Source organism: Protopterus annectens, chromosome 2.part0 (assembly GCF_019279795.1).
Source record: "Protopterus annectens isolate FY-2018-M chromosome 2.part0, PAN1.0, whole genome shotgun sequence".
Taxonomy (NCBI): domain Eukaryota; kingdom Metazoa; phylum Chordata; order Ceratodontiformes; family Protopteridae; genus Protopterus; species Protopterus annectens.
In genome coordinates this window covers 1,621,584,668-1,621,600,486 of record NC_056728.1, presented here as the reverse complement: position 1 = coordinate 1,621,600,486, position 15,819 = coordinate 1,621,584,668, and the positions used below count along the sequence as shown (strand labels likewise).

The window sequence follows — 15,819 nt, the reverse complement described above, 5'->3', positions numbered from 1 at the left end:
GATATCAATCAGCTTAGAAAAAGTTAACAAGAGAAGTCCTACAAGGTTCAGTTTAGGCCCTGTTTTATTTAATATTGTTTTTGCAGACATGCCTATTTCATGTAAATTCTGGCTTACTAAATATGAAGATGACTGTAAGATAGGGGTCAAAATACGTGATCAGGTGGATGTCAAACTTTTAAATAATTACTCAGATCACATTAAAAAATGGGACTAAGATAGTTGGGCTACAGTTTAACCATCGAAAATATAAGGTCTTAAACATTTGGTAATTATATATGGAGTAATTTAAGAATGGGGAATATGGTCTTGGAAATAACTGATAAAGTTAAAGATCTTGATATATTTAATGGCAAGGACATAGAGGATTATGACCAGGTCAATGATCCTAACCTACTTATGCGATCGAGATATAGATGCCAAGAAATTCACCTTGAGAGCATGAATGTTATCTTCTACTATACTACTGACAAATGTTTTGTTTTACACCCTTTTATCTCATATTTTAGTATTTGCTAGTTGTATACAAATCACAATGTAAATTTTCAAACAGCATATGCTCTACTGCAACTCTGTAATTCATCATTCTTATTTATGTATGTATAATTCTGAAATCTGTACAATGTAATGAGTAAAACCACTGTAAGTAATGCATTGCCTTATGAACATTTTTAATATTGGAGCTTTTCTTACTGGGCTTTGATGAAAATGGGTACACTTGACCCAGTCCCACTTTCTCATTAAACAAATGTCAGTAAATAAATAAATAATTAAGTATATACTTGCTAAGCTCATAAATAAATCTAATAATCAAGGCCTGTGAAATAGAACCCCATTCACAGAGAGAAAGGCTCTTTCATTCATCAACTAATAAGGTAAGAAAGAAGCTTTTATATCTAACACAGGGGACCCTCATTCACAGTTCCTTGGTTGGGATGAATTACAAGTGATAATCACTGGGCTGGAAAGAGCTGGAGGCCCATGAAAACTCAGTTTAGAAAGCTGAGTCATGCGGCACTGTTTTCCCAAATGAAGCCTGACTTCTGTACTTGCAGTTAAGACAGCAATGCTTGATGAAGGTGCCCAGTTTTCCAAGGTGCACAAGTCTACAAATGTGACATTCCTGAAACAAGCTTTAGAGGCATCTACAACTGTAGTAGGGTAAGCTTTTACCAAATTTGTCAGTGACTGGTTAGTCACCTGATGGCAGTAGAAAATGCAGATGGCAATTCACTTAGAAAGTATCTGCTTTCCTTCCTGACATAAAAAAAGATGAACTGCATCATCTTCCTGAAGTCACTTACTTCAGTTACGACATGAGCTGTCAGTGTACATCCAGGGTGTTAATGCCACTCTCTCTCTCCCACCTGGTGTTTACCAAGGTGAAGTAAACTAAGCATTAAACTGGTTCAGTGACAGTTATGAAACTATATTTGGAATGTAATATGGGTTCAGCTCGAGGGACATCCTTCATTTGTGAAACATCAGACATAGTTTTCAAGATATAAAGATGTGAAGCTCCGAGATTCTACAATCAGAGGTGATAACCACTACAAAAAGCATCTCCCAAGAAGGAAACTACACAGCTGCTAGTCTGGCAGGCTGAGAAAGTGGAAAGAAAGTCTGTTAACTGTGAATTTCAAATCCCTTGGAAATGAGGGGGTACTTCAATGGAGAAAGAGATGTGGCACTACTTAAAAAATACATTTCTGATCAAATAGTCCTATGGCAAAGTTCTGTCCTCTACAAAGTTGTAATGTACAGTAACAGTTGACACACACACTCCTTGACCATGGAATAAATGAAGCCCAAGTCAGACAGGTTTCACTGATAAATCAAGATCACCTACGAGCTGAGTGATTTGGGGGTAGTGTGAAATATAGTTCTATCCAAATGAAAACTATTTCTTCTACAACATGAAAATCATTCTCCATGGCCTTGCCAAGCTTCTCCTTTATCTAAGCCTTCACTTTCATGGTTGCTGTAGCTGCTGCCCTCCTGGCCTACTTGCACCCATTCATCAAATCCAGATAGTCCCCTCTTTGTTAGTATTGCACAGAAGTCCATGAAAGGCAACCACTACCTTTCAGCCTCAGCTCCTTGCTGTTACCTCTGCTTCAACTACTGAGATCTTCGTAAGAGTCTGTCTGGACGCCACATACCCAACTTCCTCTGATATACAGGAAAAACATCTCCAGAGTTGGAAACTGCAATTATTCCACACAGAAGCATCTGCTAGGTATTTCCAGGGCACACTCATTACATGTTTGGATTTCTGAGGTCTGTCCAGCTGCTTTTCTTTCTGTCTGACTCAACCCATTATGTGGTGACCAGCTGACAAGTTAGCACCTCTGTCATCTTAACTACCCAGAATATATGGCCACCAGTCTGATGACCTGACTACAGACATGAAAAATGACATTTGGCACAAAGTGTTCTGTACCAAGGACACTTACCACCATCTTTGTGTTCAGGCATGACTGGCACTGAAGTCCAGTAACAATGGTCCATACCAGTTCAGATCAAGCAAGCCATTTTTCCTAAGCATGTGTTTCCAGTTATTCCAGCTCAACTACAGAGTCAGGCTATACTACTCCATGAAGCACTGCACCCACACTTGCAAAGCAGTCAGGCAAATCTGAACAGATTTTAGGTGTGTATGCATACAGGAACAGTGTTCTCCTTTCTACAACTCACAGTCACAGTGAGGTGACCCTTTCCTCTACAGTCATCTCGTCTACTGTTATACAAATATGGGAAAATGTGTATGTGATGAATTCTCAGAACGGTAAAAAAGCTGAAGCTAGTTACTTCCTAAAGACTATCAGGGCTGTGGAAAGAACAGATGTGAAACACGACAAAACAATGTTAAACTGGCCCAGCTAAAACCTCAAGAATGGTCTTAAAAAGAAATATATAGAAATGTCTAGAAAAGCACTGTCCATGTTTGGTACAGCCATGAAAGCTTGACTTTTGAGAAGCAGAAAGTTATTTAGGGTTGACAATCCAAATTTCTTTGTTATAGTAAATTTATTAAGATTTGACAAATCTAGCACATGTCTGTACTTCTTGCCCTGTTCCGAAACCAGAGCGAACCATTAATAAAATCATGTTCCTTTTTGATGGAGCCCACCTAACCACCAAGTAGCAGTTAATAAGACTGGAAAAACAAGAACAAGGAAGAGTGTTATCAGTTATTAATGACTGTTAGATCCCCAGACCTACGGATTGGTATAAAAATTGGCTTACATCAATAGCTAAGGAAAACGGGATGCAAGACAACTGCCTAACCAGCCAGTGTTATAACTTCTTTCAACACTGCATGAACAGTGAGAGTGGCTCAACTATGTGTCTAGCACCAGCCACTCAGCAAACTGTACAACATTGTACTTAAAGAACAGTTCAATCAAAGTGTAAACATAATGTTATTAATCCATGTACTTACATGAATGTCAGTTATTTCTACCACAGTGGCATAACTTGTTTTTGTATGTTCAAACTTTTTTTATTGAAATCATTTGCCAGTTGACATAAGAACATAAACCAAATCATAAAACTCTCACCCTAACCCTAGCCTTATAATCCTAACCCTAACACTAAAACTCTAACCCTGAAATCCTAAACTAACACAAACTGTATGCCAGTCTCCAAGTAGCATACTTAGTAGTTACTCTGCTTTCGTAGAACAATTTCACATCCATTAGGTGTAACTATGTTACATAAAGTACCATAACTGAATACAATGCAGATTCAAGATGATGTCATCAGAATGGAAAGATGGTAGTATACTCAGTACACTGATGTGTACTTCATATCTTTTCCAGTACCTAATCTTTGATAATTCCTAAAATATTTCTCAAACCAAGAAAACTTTATTTATTTAAATGCCTAATCTTTGTTAATTCCCGAAATATTTCTCAAATCAAAATAATTTAACATATTTGACTATATGTATAAAGGAGATCTTTTCACAGTTGTACTAATTTCTACTCTTTAACTGTAAAGTGCAAACGATAAAGGTTCGCTACCGGCTAATGGTCTTAACTTCCTGCTTTCACATCCTTTACAGGGACTTGCTTAAAAGTGAGCACTTGAATATACTTGACAAAAAATACAAACTAAAATGTGGCTACAACAGTAAGCAATTTAGCAGACTCTCCAAACTAGGGGAAAAATAAAAAAAACTTTAGTCTAAAATAGCAGCAAAGTCTGATGATGGTGAACAGGCCCATGATTTAACAGAATATCCATGTCTAATCTTCAGTATTTAGGAAATTACAGTGTCCTGACACTAGATGTCTCTACAGACTGCATGAAAATTAACTGAAAGACTTATAACCATTGAGTTCAATAAACAGCTATAAAGCACAAAAAAATAATATAAACATGCATCTCATCTCATGCACACTGCAGTTCATTTCATTCAAAACAGGGAATACTAATGTAATAAAAGCAACACAAAAACACATTTCCTTTTAAGCAGGTCAGAAAACATACTACTGCAAGGGTTAACCAGTTTTAAAAAGAAAGGCATGCATTTGCGTTGAAACAGAAGCTGCAAAACATACCCCTTCCCCCAATTAGTGCATTTTAACAGCATTAAAGTAGCCCTTTGTCCTACAGAACCCTTTGACACAAAAACATGAAATGGCATCTGAAAGGCAAGTCATTTTTCATTATTCTTAATTTTCAGTACAGCAACTGAGACATTCCCAGGAGGCACCCTGAGACTCAGTTAATCATCCCTTACAGACGTACGGCACAAGGCTCAGAACTGCAGGGGCTGATTAACTGATAGTTAATGTAATGCCTGGTCATGCCTTTTTTACTCTTAAAAGGTTATGATTTGAGACATAAAACGTTTGTGTCCAACACGCCGGCATGGCCATAGTGCTTTCTGAATTTAATGCAAGCAACAACAGAAGGCATACTCGATAGAGAATGAGGTCAGGTATAAGGTGGGGGAAGGGCTGCCATTTTTCTGTGAACTTACCATCTGTGGAAGCTGAATGTCAGCAAGGCTACTTATGAGGGCCTGACTCAGACCAGCCAACTCCTTCAGCAGAGTCTCGTTGTGCTGCTCAATGAGTTTGTTCTCCTCTTCAATCGTCTTCAAATTGCTCTCCATGGACGTAATCTAAAGATCAACAGTTGGTACATTAATGATGCACTTTATAATCATAGTGGCATATTGGCATGGCTGTGGCTGCTTGTCAGTTTACATCTGAAGCTTTCCAATAGAGCTCAACTTCAGTTAAAATATGTTCTAATGGACTCTATCTCGGCAAAGCAAGACTAGAAAAATACAGTGAGCTGTCACTGGGTTAAACAACTATTCATCTGTAGGTTGAAGAATTAAATATTACTCAGTCTTGTAAGAGTAAACAAATAAATAAAAACACGGATCAGAAAGCTGCTCTATGTTCTGTTCTGGCTGCTCCAGACAGGTGTCTCATCATGAAATCATCAACACAGCTGCATTAGACTGATAGAGGTGCCAAGCGGAGGATAAACACAATGCATAAACAAATCTCCTAGTACAGCTACATAGCTACAAAATGACCTATTCATGAGTACTTGCACCATAAAAACTACTCAGGTATTCTATGCGTTAAAACGCTGAAGTACATCAACAAAATACAGCCCTGCTACAAAGAATTTTATATTACATTATTATATTATTTTCATAATCTTACGAAACATCTGGCTTTCTTTAGTCACACATCTTAAATTTCCACACCTTTCATCAAATAAAAAGTCCTGCTAACTAAAACTAAGGCACTGATCTGTTGTTTGTAGATTCAATGTGAAATGTGTGAAAGGTACTTTGTATTAAATATTTTCTTATCAGTGAAATAACACATCAAAACAGTTGTTAAGTTTTCAACTGTACACTCCTGTTTTAGTTTAGTTTTTAAAATGTTCTAGATTTAGATTACAGAGATTATGTCATAACAGTTTATTTTTAATATATTAGCATTGCACTGGGAACCTTTACTGTGTCTGCCAAAATCTACTAGGTTGTGAATACACCAAGCTGTTTGAAACTCTTACAAAAGTCAGGCATCCTGATATTAAGACCTCAGCCACTCAACCACAAATCAATTTATTTCCTCATACTGTTAGTGAATGCACTACTCAGATGAATTATTCTAATGTATGCGTCCCATAAAACGTATTCTAGATGTATACTACACCTTTATTTTGTCACAGGCAGCTTTTAGTATATATTATTTTCTGCCTCCCTTAAGTAAGCAGATGCAATAATCATGCCTCGCCCTTACTGCTGCTTAGTTTCCTAAACCTGCCCACTATGAATCTGAAGATAATATTTAGACTTCTTCCCTTCCTCTGAAGCACCCTAAGGGTTGAATAAATGCTAAGTACTGCTCTGAGTCACTGTCCTCAAGGTCCCTTACAGAAGGCCCTTTACTTTGTCTGATATCCTACAGGTTCCCAACCTTTTCTGACTTAAATACCCCATGGCAGTCCATTTCCCTAAATTGTGGCCCTCATATTTTTGTAATTTATATAGTTGCTTTTATGTCCAATGCATGTGTTGCAACTTTAAATAAATAATAAAAAACAATCTAATATTAAAGTGAAGAAAGAGTGCATATGTATATTTTTATTTCCAAAACTCAAAAGATAAGCAGAAACAAGCTGTAAAGTTATCATAAAATTAGACATTTCAAACGTATTAAACATTTCAAAGTAAACAATTAAAAGGACTTTAACTTAAACATATATTCAGTGCGATCCTTGTGTTTGTTTTGAAGCACATAGTTTTTTGAAATCTGGTTCAGTTGATTCAGTGTGTGTAATCGTAAATCTGAAACTGCATTCAGCTTATTACAATATTTGTTTTTAATAAAGATATAAGAAGAGAAAGCTCTCACTGCCAGTTCTGTACTTGTAAATGGCAACAGAAACTTAAGGGCCGTGTCAGAAAGCTGCTCGTATTCTCTGCCTTTGAAACTCACATTTATTGAAACAGCATTGAAACCCACATTCTAAGAAAATACATCTGGCCAGTGGGGGATTAAGTTTACCTTTGGGTTGATTTCAAATCATAGGCCCCTTGCATACATTTTAGGACCATGCTAAAGTTCTGATTGTATTAAATCATAATATAATAATTAAATTATATCCCTTGTATAAAACAGCACCACTTGTTAAAGTATGTTTTAAATGTATAGTTTTGAACATTTTCCAGTAGGCAATGAAACAAAACATATGAACCAATAATGAAAAACCTGCCAAATTCAGAGCATTTCAACCATAAAAGGCCACTCAGACTTCTGTCATTACAATCCACTAATATCAGTCAATATGCACAATCTTTACAGAAGTAAGACACCTTTGATCATTATAAGTAAAAAACTAAGAGCTCTCATAAAAATCATCAGGCAAATTTTGAAAGAAAAAGCCAGGACTCACTCTAAAGACAATCATAAGGCCTTCTTTAGCTATGTTAGAAACCTAGGAGGAAACTCCCAGATATGCTCAGAATTAGTTCAAAATGATGTGAAAATTACTGAACCTACACACATTGCTAACATACTGGCTGACAGGTTCAGTGCAAACTTCTCAAACATCTCCAACGCCCAGGAGAACTGCCTGTTTAATCTTAGCCTCACCTCAGTGCCTCCACAGACCGGCAGATCCTGCCTCTTAAACTTGGTTGACTTTTTCGAGACAGTCACCAAGCCCATTGATGAGCCACCGGCAGTCCACACAGCCTACCTCATCAGCTTGAATGTAAACCCATACATCACAAGACACATCTGACACAGATATCCTCCAGAAGGGCCTCACGGATAACTGGTGCCAGAGCCTAGCTACCATATAGGTGACAATCCACTGAGCACAAGAAAAAGTCAAAGTTGACAGTAGTCTTGTACTCATCACTCATTAGACCTATGATGAACCACAAGGGCGGGAGCATGAACCTATAAAAGTCATCTGAATAATTCCACATTAAAGAGATCTGCAACTAACGAAAAGGTTGCTGCTAGCAAACAACTTTATATTTCAGTGTTTCATCTACAAATTCAGTGCCTGCTGCCCTTGAACAGTAAATTGCCTATGTTACATTAAAAAATAGGGAATGGATGGCAAAATTAAAAGTGGTTCATAGTTACTAGGCATCTCATCCAAAGGAAGAGATACTCAGGACTGCAGCACCCCACCCTCTTAAAATACAACACAGTATCAGCAATCCAAGCATCGTAAACATTTAGCCTACATATTCATTTAATGCTTAAATGCAAAAGATGTGCTCTGCTAAAATGTTTTAGTGACAGCTACACTGAATCAAGGGTTAACAAAAATAAAACAATAAAGTTATGCTCATTCCCATTGTATCAGCATGAGTTTCAGCTGACAGTTTATATCAACTGACATAAAAAAGGACCAGAGCACACTAATTCCGTATGAATGGAGAAGAAAACTTAAAAACATTGTTAACTATAAGCTCTTTTAAAACAATTTAGCATTTCCCAGTAACGGGCTTCTTTCTACAAGAAACAATAGCTTGCATAACTACTACTTGTGTCTCAGTAGTTCAACAATATTCACTAACTAGGAAGGCAGGGTAACGGGAAAGCTTTCTGGAATCAATACTTCCAAGGAAACTGAATCGCTCTGCTTAAACTAATTACATGAACTGCTTTTTTCTAACATAATTGCACCTACTTGCACAGCCATTCTCAGCTTCCTCACACCAAAAATTAAATCTGCTGCTGAGGAGTTTAATGTACAGTGCCTCTTCCTATTGGTTGAAAAGCTTGATAATTTGTGAGTGTACTGTGTAATCCGTAGGATTTGAAGGGGCAAACTCCACCCAAAGTCAGCATCACAAATATAAATTAAAGGTACAAACAAAAGCATTAATTAATTTCATTTTTTCCAGACAATACCAGGTAGTCTCCATTTTTCTGGACAGTGTAATTTAATTCCAGACAGTCCGGAAGAACTGGCAACCCTATTGCCACATTGGTCTCTTAACTGTTTATTAAATGCTCAGTCGACTTATTTATATGTTTGTAACATGCTTAGGAAAAAGAAATAACAGTGGAGTGTGGCAGATGCTGTACTAGTTCTCCTTAGCTCCTTGACTTCTTGCACAATTTTTTTTTGTATTCATAGCTGTCTCTCTCATCCCTGTGACAGTGAGGCTGTCAGTCTTCAAATTAATTGAAGATGGCAAGATCAAATTTGCATGCTGTTTAGCTTCTGATAAATTTTCAGAACATGTATGATATGGATCTTAGTTGGGTATTGCCATAAATGATTCCAACTTGTAGGTGGAGGCCTTTGTGATTTCTGCATATACTTGAGAACATGGTATGCCTGTTGAATTTCAGTGTGAGTAAAACAGGAAAAGTTCAAAATCATAGTAAACGCTGACAGTGTTTGTATTGTACAGAACTCTGTTAGTCATCACTTAGTTAGGTCTTACTCACATTCTCTGCCTTACAGTCTCTCTTATAAATGTTTGAAAACTATAATGTGTAGGGTTTTACTGCGCTGCTGAAAATCTTTTTTTGTGATACTATTAAAAATGTAGGGGAGTGCAGAATAAAGTACTAGGCAAATGCGTAATTTTAAGTAGCTAGCTATTTACTTGGATTTTTTTTACTGATAATGGCTGTCCATCAGTCCCATGGAAAGGGGAGCAGAGCAGCCACAAGAACGTCAAGCCAATCCTGGCAGGGGGATTGAGATTTCGGAGCTTGGAAACAAGCAGTGTTGTTACAAAGATGCTAAGTAAAAACAGAACAACAGGGTGGAAGGTGCTCTGTGCTGGAGTGCAACAATAATTGAGAATCTGTTTATGTTTGATCTGATCATTTAAAAGGTGCATTTGTCTTGCTTTCACAGACTGTAGTTTAGGATGATGCCATTATTAATTTTTTTCGCGTACCCCTAAACAACCAAGCACATACCCCTGAGGGTACACGTACCCCTGGTTGGGAATTGCTGACCTACGCATTGTACTCACTTTAAAACAGCTCACCTGATGAAGAAGATCTCTTGATTCTGCATTCTGAAACACTTACAGCAGGAAAGATTAGTCTTTTCAGAAAACCACTAAGATGGCTTCCATTTATACATGTTCTGCTTTCAGCCCAAGCCCTTACGGCAAAACACTTTGCCCAATGTACTAATCATAGGAGACTCAATTGTGAGGCACACCGAAGTTCCATTCACTAGGCTGAACAAGGAGAAGGTGACAGTCAGTTGTTTATCAGGTGCCAGAATCCGCCACATAACACATGCACTCAGGTCACTCCACAACTAGTACAAATGTGACTCAGTCATTATCCATGTGGGTGTGAATGATCTGAGACATACTTCCCTGGACTACATGAAAAGAGATGTGATGTATCTCTCAGATTATGTGGCCCAAGCAGGTATGACCCTAGCCCTGAGCAGTATTCCACCGTCACCCAGAATGATACAACAGTATGAGCAGAAAATGACTGACTTCAACAATTGGCTAAGTTTCTGGTGTCATTCTAAGGGGATCCAGTATTGGTGTGCCTGGGATGACATGATCGACAGATCTCGATGCTTTGCCAGAGACAGCCTGCATCTCTCACCCGTGGGATTCTGGGTACTGGCTAAGGCTCTTGCCACCCCTATAGTGCCTTTTAGGCAGTGTTCCAAAGACCAAAATTCCACTGTAACAGCTACAAACAAATGCAATCTGAGGGTCATGCTGCTCAATGGTAGAAGTCTAAATCTCAAGATGCACTCACTCGAAGCTCTCCTCAAAATGGAGAATGTTGACATCTGTGCTGTAACAGAGACCTCGTTTAAAGAGGCAGAAAGCAACCCTGCACTCCCAGGCTACAAGTCATTCCACACCTTTTGGCCCCAGAATACGGCCAGAAGCTCCAAAGGTGGTGGTGTCTCCATATTCTTAAAGGATATGTACAACTCTAGACTGGTAGCCCAGCACAATGCATCCCAGATACTTCAGGTACAACTAACACTGGGTAAGATGGCGATGCAAGTCATAGCCTGCTACAGAACCCCAGACATGTCCCTAGACTCTCACTCCAAGTTCCTAAGCACCCTGGAACCTATCAAGGTCCAGCTCAATACTCTCATACTGAATGACTTCAACTACCCTTCCATCAACTGGAAAAACTATTCAAGTACCAATGTACAGGCCCAACGCTTTCTGGAATTTATCAGTTCCAATGCACTGGACCAGGTCATTCTGACCCCCACTAGAGGAAGCAACATACTCGACCTGGTTATCACCAGCAAGGGGGACTGTTGCTCCACACATATAGTCAATTCCTCCCGGTTAAATCTGACCACAAACTGATCACCATGGAAATCTCCATCGCACCTACACCCCCCGCTAAGGTGACCACTCTGAAAAAGTCTCTAAAGCCGACTTTGGGCTCCTAAACACAGAGATGGCTAACTTCTTGGCACCCATGCCAATGGAAAATAGCTGCATGACTGCCGAATCATACACCAATGCACTGTATGAGCAAGTACACAAATGCATGGACCTTGCCATTCCAAACAGAATGAAGACGCTCTCCTCCAAAAAAAGGAAGCCAATCTGGTGGTCTCCAGTCATCAATAAACTCTACAACAGAAAGAAAAAAGTGTTGCAGAAAAAAATGAAGTCACAAGACTAGAAAACCTCCCTTATCAGTCTCAACAAAAAGCTGAGATCCCTTATCAAATCCTCTAAAGCCAGCTATGAAGGCAGAATTGTGGCTGACACCAAAAACAACCACAAGACCTTCTATAGCTGTATCAAAAACCTCAAATGCAATACCCAGATTTGCTGAGTTATTGCACAATGGCACCTCCTATACTGAGCCAACAGATATAGGCAACATACTGGCCGACAGATTCAGTGCCAACTTTACCCCCCCCCCCCAGGCCCTATCACAATACCAGAAGAACCTCTGGTATCCACCACTTTTGTGGCACAGGTAAAAGCTGCACTGTCCAAAGCCAAGAATACAGCATCCATGAGACCTGATAATATCCCTGGCTGAATCCTACATGAGCTACAAAATGAACCGGCACCACATCTGTGTTCCTTGTTCAATCACAGTCTTACCTCAGGCTATGTCCCTAATGAATGGCACACTGCTACAGTCATCCCGCTGCACAAAGGGGGGAGCAACTACAGACCCTGGGAACTATTGCCCCATTAGTCTGATGAGTCTGGTATGCAAAGCTATGGAGCGCATCATCATGGACCTGCTTAACAAAGATATAGACAATCTCCAAACTCCTGACCTCACACAGTTTGGCTTTGTCAAGGGGAGATCCTGCCTGCTGAACCTGGTTGACTTCTTCAAGGCAGTCACCAAGGTTGTGGATGAGGGCAAGGCAGTGCATGCAGCCTACTTCAACCTGGCCAAGGCCTTTGATACCATTCCCCACTCAGTTATCATTGATAAATTCATCAAGCTAGGCATCAATCCTTACATCACTAGGTGGGTTGCAAATTGGCTCACAGACAGGACCCACAGAGTGAAAGTTGCGGATTCCAAGTCAGACTGTCGACAAGTCACGAGTGGAGTTCCACAGGTTTCAGTCTTGGGCTCTCTCCTGTTTGGCATCTACTTCTCTGAAGTCCAGGCAACACAGAAGGACTTTGGCTGACCCACTTCGCTGATGACTGCAAGCTAGGGGTCATTATCAACTCCCCAAGTGATGCAGACATCCTACAAAAGGGCCTCTCTAGCACCAATGACTGGTGTCGGAACCATGGCCTGAAGCTTAATTCCAAAAAATGCATTATCATCCTCTTTGGAAAAAACTCGGTTCCCACAAATTACCATTTTGATGGGGGCTCACTGAACACTGAAGAGATCTGGGCACTCAGGTCGACAGCCACCTCACCTTTGCCAGCACACTGCCACTGTGGTCAGAAAGTCCTTCTACATGGGCACATCTTATAACCAAAGGTTTCGCATCCAGGAAGAAAGAGGTCATCATCCCTCTCTACCCATCCCTCATTAAACCAATCATCAAATATAATGCCCCGTTTGGCATGTACCTGACCATCCACCTACAACAGCTGGAGAGGCCACAAAACTCCCTCACAAAAAGGATCCTAGGCCTTAAACACATGTCCTACATGGACAGACTCAAGAAACTTCAGCTGTTCTCAGTCTCTTATTGTCTACTTAGAGGTGATCTCTGCTTGACTTAAAAGACATGTCCGACCCAGTCCTAGTTAAAATGCTACACCTAAAGAAATCCCAATCTCCCACGCCACACACTCCAGAGATCACAACCTCATTACCACAATTAGCAGAACATGCTGGAGAGACAGGTTCATCTCCCAAAGATTGTCCATACTCTGGAATAAACTTCCCATTTATGTCAAGCAGAGCACCTTGTTGGCCCTCTTCCAGATAAATATTGACGAGTGGATGGGTAACAGAAAGTTCACTCCAGGGATCATTCCAGTTGCCCTACTGGATAGGGGCACTGTGAACTAACATCGGGTGCCATGGTGCCTGGGCAAATTTTTTGGGCTAGGCTTGTAAAGGTACTAGGGACAGAGCCTAGTACACACCTGTTAACCTATGAAAGAAAGATGAGATGCCCAAGAAATGATAATTTCATGTTTAATAATTTTGCCCCCATTCCACTTCATATTATAAAATACAAATTTGTCCAAATGTTGCACACTTAAAAATAGTTGTATCACAACTGTTTTTGTACCATTTCTGTTTTTTACCACTGCAACTGTCAGAAATGTTTAATAAAAATATTAAGATGCAAAAGAAACTGAAATGTGTGCATCGTTTACAGCAACAACTATAAAAAAGATTGTTTAGAGATAAGCAATCCTATCATACATAAAATCTATGCTGCACGCATTAGTTTAGACATTTATAAACATCTGCCCTCTATGTGGCAAAATGTTTTTTTTTTGAGAAACGGTCAGGAAAAAATGCATACATCCAAGTAGTGTGCTTAGCTATACCCTAGTGAAGATACAATTCCAACTTTCATTCCTAATGGCAAACAACACAATGTCTTCTGATGGGATTTTCTTTGGATTTCCTAGAGAATGAGAAATACTTCTAAATAACATTTCAACAAATTATGAAAGAAAAGTAAGGTTTCTGAAGACTAGAAGAAAGTAGATGTAACTCCTTTCACAACAGAGGGACAGCTAAGGAGAAAATTCAAAGATGGCTCTACACACTTACAAGACTACGCCAGTAGAGTAACACAAAGTGCTGGAAATATGACTGTGACATAGAAAAACAATTTCAGGTGATGTGGGAATTTGATTGGGAAAAGGGAAGTAATGGTAGCAGGTAACAGAATGGAGACAGATCTAAGACAAAAACAGAGAAAATAGATGGGAATTCTGTTTTTTGGCCTGAACAGTAAGCAAAGAGGAATAAACAGAACAGAAAAGGGGAAACCCTACTCCTGGCAGTAAGGATAAAAAGTATATACCTACAAACTTTTAATGTGGGGGCTGTGGAATAAAATACATTATAAAAGAGAAATGTATGGCCAAATTATGAAAGATGACAAGAACAATACACATGCACGTGTACACACACACACACACACACACACACACACACACACACACACACACACTACACATGCATGTGTACACACACACACACACACACACACACACACACACACACACACACACACACCCACACACACACACACACACACACACACACACACACACACACACACACACACTCACAACTATAAATGATTTTATTTTTATGAATAGGGAATCATTTAAAAAAATGAACAACACATTTTAAAAGTTGAAGACTTCATATCACACATATGTAAATAATTACAGTTTTCAATGATCCTCTACAGTTGTATCATTAAGAGAAGATGAAAATGGCCATAGAAAGACATTGGTTGGCAGGCATTTTTTGTCAAATTCTGCGTTTGTGGTATATTTTTAAATAGTGTTTTACTTTACTTAAAAGTAGTACTAATCTATACAGACATCATTAGATGCATGAAGATCCATTTTTTCAGGGGTGAGGTACAAACCTTGGTGGATGTTAATTGTTGTCAACAAACTATCAATCACTCAGTTTACAATTAGTACTTTTGTATAAATTTTGCTAGTGGGTTTTTAGTGCCCATGAAGATGAACTGCTAAAGCACAAAGGTTAAAGTTAGGTCATTTGGTGCAGTAAAGTTGTTTTTCCAAGTTTATTGTAACATTGTAAGTGTAATTGTATTAAGCTGTCAAATGAAATTTGTGATGTGAAAACGTTTCTTTGGATCCACACTGCTTCAGTGGCTTCAACATGTTCCAGTATTCTCTCCTTCAGCAATGATTTTAAGTTATTGCATTTTATTGTGTATTTTGTTTGTTATTTCATAGATGCAGTAGTAATGAATGCATGTGTAGTCCAACAGTTGCACTTGTTTAAGCTATCATGTACAACCTAAAGGATGTTATATCGATATGCACAGTATATTTCCAAAAGAGCCACAGTGGTGCAGTGGTAGCGTTGTCGCCTCACAGCAAGAGGATCTCCCGTTCAATTCTTGGCTGGAGCACCTTCTGTGTGGAGTCTGCATGTCCTCCCCGTGGTCAAGTGACATTCGAAAGACATGTGTGAATGGGCATGCCTTCGTTGAAGGTTGAGTGTCGAGCTGGCACCTCAGCACTGTAAAAAACTACTGCCAATCATTAGCAGACCGGAGTTCCGCTGTGGCAACCCCTAACTGGGAAAAGCGGAAAGAAGAGCAACTTACTGCCATTCCATCCTAAAGTCATCCTGTCTTATAAGAAATTTTGCTTCT

At 39.2% G+C, this 15,819-nt stretch overlaps 1 protein-coding gene across 1 annotated transcript in view; it reads right to left on the bottom strand.

The window, feature by feature from the left end:
- The window catches only part of ST18 (ST18 C2H2C-type zinc finger transcription factor), an 825,897-nt gene that overhangs the window by 56,778 nt on the left and 753,300 nt on the right, over nt 1-15,819 (bottom strand). The window contains exon 19 of the mRNA XM_044060418.1: nt 4,994-5,137. Coding sequence (XP_043916353.1) covers nt 4,994-5,137 — 144 coding nt within the window. The remainder of the gene's footprint in view (nt 1-4,993; nt 5,138-15,819) is intronic.